Here is a 3,187-nt window from a genome sequence, read left to right on the forward strand (position 1 = left end):
GTAGACCAGGCTGGCCTCGAACTCACAGAGATCCGCCTGCCTCTGCCTCCCGAGTGCTGGGATTAAAGGCGTGTGCCACCACCGCCCGGCTTAAATGATAATTTTTTAGGAAATGACATAAACTGGGAAAATATAAAAGTAAGTGTGGAAACTAGACACTTTATTTTCTGGCATAGCATATGCAGGAGGAAAAGGGAAAACCAGCAGGAGACATTTGAGTCCTTAGTGTGGTGGTGGCAAGAGTGAGCTGTGTGTGAGAGGAAGGAGAAAGCTACTGTGCTGAGAATGATGGTAGCCGGGTAGCCGGGTTATTCTGTGATTGTGTATATGGAAGTTTAAGTTGAGTCTTACTGTGCATTCTCTTGAATCTTTTCTTAAATCCTCAGCTCAGTTTTCAGTTCAGAAAGTCACTCCACAGTCTGATGGCTCCAGTTCAAAAGTGAAAGTCAAGGTTCGGGTAAATGTCCATGGCATTTTCAGTGTGTCCAGTGCATCCTTAGTAGAAGTGCACAAGTCTGAGGAAAATGAGGAGCCGATGGAGACCGACCAGAATGCAAAGGAAGAAGAGGTAACCTGGCCGTTTCATACTGCTGGCTGACAGGAGCACTGAGAGCTACCGAGTGCTTTTATACATTCCCCTTCACCACACAGTTTTGCATTTTACTGGAATGAAAAAGAACTCAAATTGGCTCTTCCCTTCTGACCATTTCTCAGTTTAGACTACTACTGATTATGGGAAAATGCTCTTAAGTCTGTTGTTTTCAAATAATAATAGATTATACTCTTGATAAATGTCAGTCTTGTCCTCTTCTTACACCAGACTCCTAAAGCTTGGCTTTCTTCCCCAGATGTGGAGTGTAGGGGATTCAGGTACCAGCATTCTGCATAGCATTTTGGACTATTCCCATAGGCCACCAACATTAAGCTTTTGTTCAGATGCTCCACAAACTTCTTTATCATTTCTGCTAAAAGAATTCTCTGGGTTTCTTTCCCCCAGCATGTGCAATGCTGTGTTTTTGAGATTGAAAATGGTATAGGAACTCTTGAAAATCAAGACTCTGGGAGGAAGCATGTGGAAGGGAAGCTCAAACATGCTACTTCAGTTTGTATTTGCTGCATCCGTAGTTACTCTGTTTCATACAAGGGTGGGCAAGTTGGGCAGGACAAACATTGTGTTGAACTTCAGAGAGGAAACTTCATGTTCTCTGTAACTTGTGCGTAGTTGGAATTTTGAGCCTCTGTATGCTGAATCAGGGAGCAGTCTATACCTTGTGACTTTGAGTGTTGTTGAAGGATGCCTAATTTTTGGTTAGAATCTTCTGGTTTCAGTGTTTCATTTGATTGTTTTCAGAAGATGCAAGTGGACCAGGAGGAACCACATGCTGAAGAGCAGCAGCCACAGACACCAGCAGAAAATAAGACAGAGTCTGAGGAAATGGAGGTACTGCCTTAGAATTGTCTCTTAGAATTCTTGTCCTACAAACCCCAGCAGACTGTATTTGCACTACACTGTTACTCTTTTGTACAAATTTTTAGCTACATTGCATAGTATGTTTTGGAAAGTTAACACTTTGTTAATAATGAAGCAGTGAGACCTAAGAATTTTTTTTTCTCAAATTTTGCCAAGTGTTTTATTCTGGTATTCTTTTTATTTTCTTTTTTTTTGGTAGCAGCTCTACCCCCCACCCCCCCCTTTTCTCAGTGTAACAGTTTTGGCTGTCCTGGAACTTGCTTTGTAGACCAGGCTGGCCTTGAATTGACATCCATCTGCCTCTGCCGCCTGAGTCCTGCAATTAAAGGCATGTTCCACCACCACCCAATTTGAAGAAGAATTTTGATGGTTCTAAACTTTTATGAGTCTGTTGACATGTTTGTGATTGAGAATCATCTGGCTTGGTGCTAGCCAGTGTACGTATTCTAGTATTTTCCACATGCTTTACCCTATTGAATATTGCTGTCCATAGTGATAAACACTAGTGTGAGACAACATAATATAGTATTCAGGTTGAGATTTCTTTGTGGCCAGTTTTCTTGCATGAGGTTTGGAATAGCTCCTAATCAGGTGGCTAGGGAGCAAGAACGATCATTCCTTTTATTGTAAAGTGTTTCTGTGTCACAAGGGTGATGGGTCATCAGTTGGTAACAGTGCTAAATTACATCCCCAATTCAGGGCCAGCACTTACTGCCAAACTCAACTCGAGGTGGGTGCCTTGGACCCATATGGTGGAAAGATAGTTGGTTCCCCACAAATTGTCTTCTGACTTCCATGCACATGCACTATAACGTGTTTTCATATGCACATACAAAAAATTTAAGAATTTAAGATATAGAACTGGGGACATAGGAGTCCCTGGGGCTTAAGGCCAGCGAGTCAGGCTGAATTGGTGAGCTTTTGGTTTGGTGACATACCCTGTCTCAAAAGTGTTGTACTGACAAGCTGTCTCAGCAGGTGCTTGTCACCAAGCCTGCCATCCCTGGGGCCAGCATAGTAAAGAAGGAAACTAACCTCTGCAAGTTGTCTCTGACCTCCGCACATGTTTTGTGGCTCATTTGCAATACATGTATCTCTAAATATATATAGGTAATAGAATTTTTAATATAGAGAGCCAGGAAGATAGCTGATGTTGACGTTTGGGGCTCCTCAGGTAGCTGTGGACACACCTGCTTGCTCACCCATGAATGCATAATCATGCATACATATACACAAAGACACACTCCTGTGAAAATTACATCTCAATACATGTGTAAAATATGTCAGGGTAATCATGTAACACTTAAAGGTCTTGTACAGTCTGCCTAGGTTTTGCCTTTGTGTTTATTTTTTATTTATGGCACTGAAATATTAGGGTCTAATTCCACTGTCATTGTATTCTCTGCTGTTGAGTTGAGGCAGATTGCTGTCGTTTAAATTTTTTGACCCATTTTTATTTCATTGAATAGATTCCCATAACATTGTAAGTGGTGTTGGCGTGTGGGTGTGTTTGTTGTTTTTTTTTTTTTTGAGACAGGATCTCCCAAAGGTCAGGCTGGCTTTGAACTCTTGATGCCCCAGCCTGTGCCTTCCAAGTGCTCTGTACTAGTACACTGTGGCCAGTGATTATATGTTGGTTGTCAGATACACAGAAGGTTGTTAGGTATGTTAACTGTTTCATTTTTAGTTGTAAAACAGATTTTTTTTTTTTTTTTT

At 41.5% G+C, this 3,187-nt stretch overlaps 1 protein-coding gene across 1 annotated transcript in view; it reads left to right on the plus strand.

Annotated features, from left to right (window-relative positions):
* Hspa4 (heat shock protein family A (Hsp70) member 4) overlaps positions 1–3,187 on the plus strand; it is a 48,827-nt gene that overhangs the window by 38,762 nt on the left and 6,878 nt on the right. Inside the window, exons 12-13 of the mRNA XM_005350099.3 lie at positions 387–568; positions 1,352–1,441. Of these exons, the coding sequence (XP_005350156.1) occupies positions 387–568; positions 1,352–1,441 (272 nt within the window). The remainder of the gene's footprint in view (positions 1–386; positions 569–1,351; positions 1,442–3,187) is intronic.

Source organism: Microtus ochrogaster, chromosome 7, assembly GCF_000317375.1.
Source record: "Microtus ochrogaster isolate Prairie Vole_2 chromosome 7, MicOch1.0, whole genome shotgun sequence".
Taxonomy (NCBI): domain Eukaryota; kingdom Metazoa; phylum Chordata; class Mammalia; order Rodentia; family Cricetidae; genus Microtus; species Microtus ochrogaster.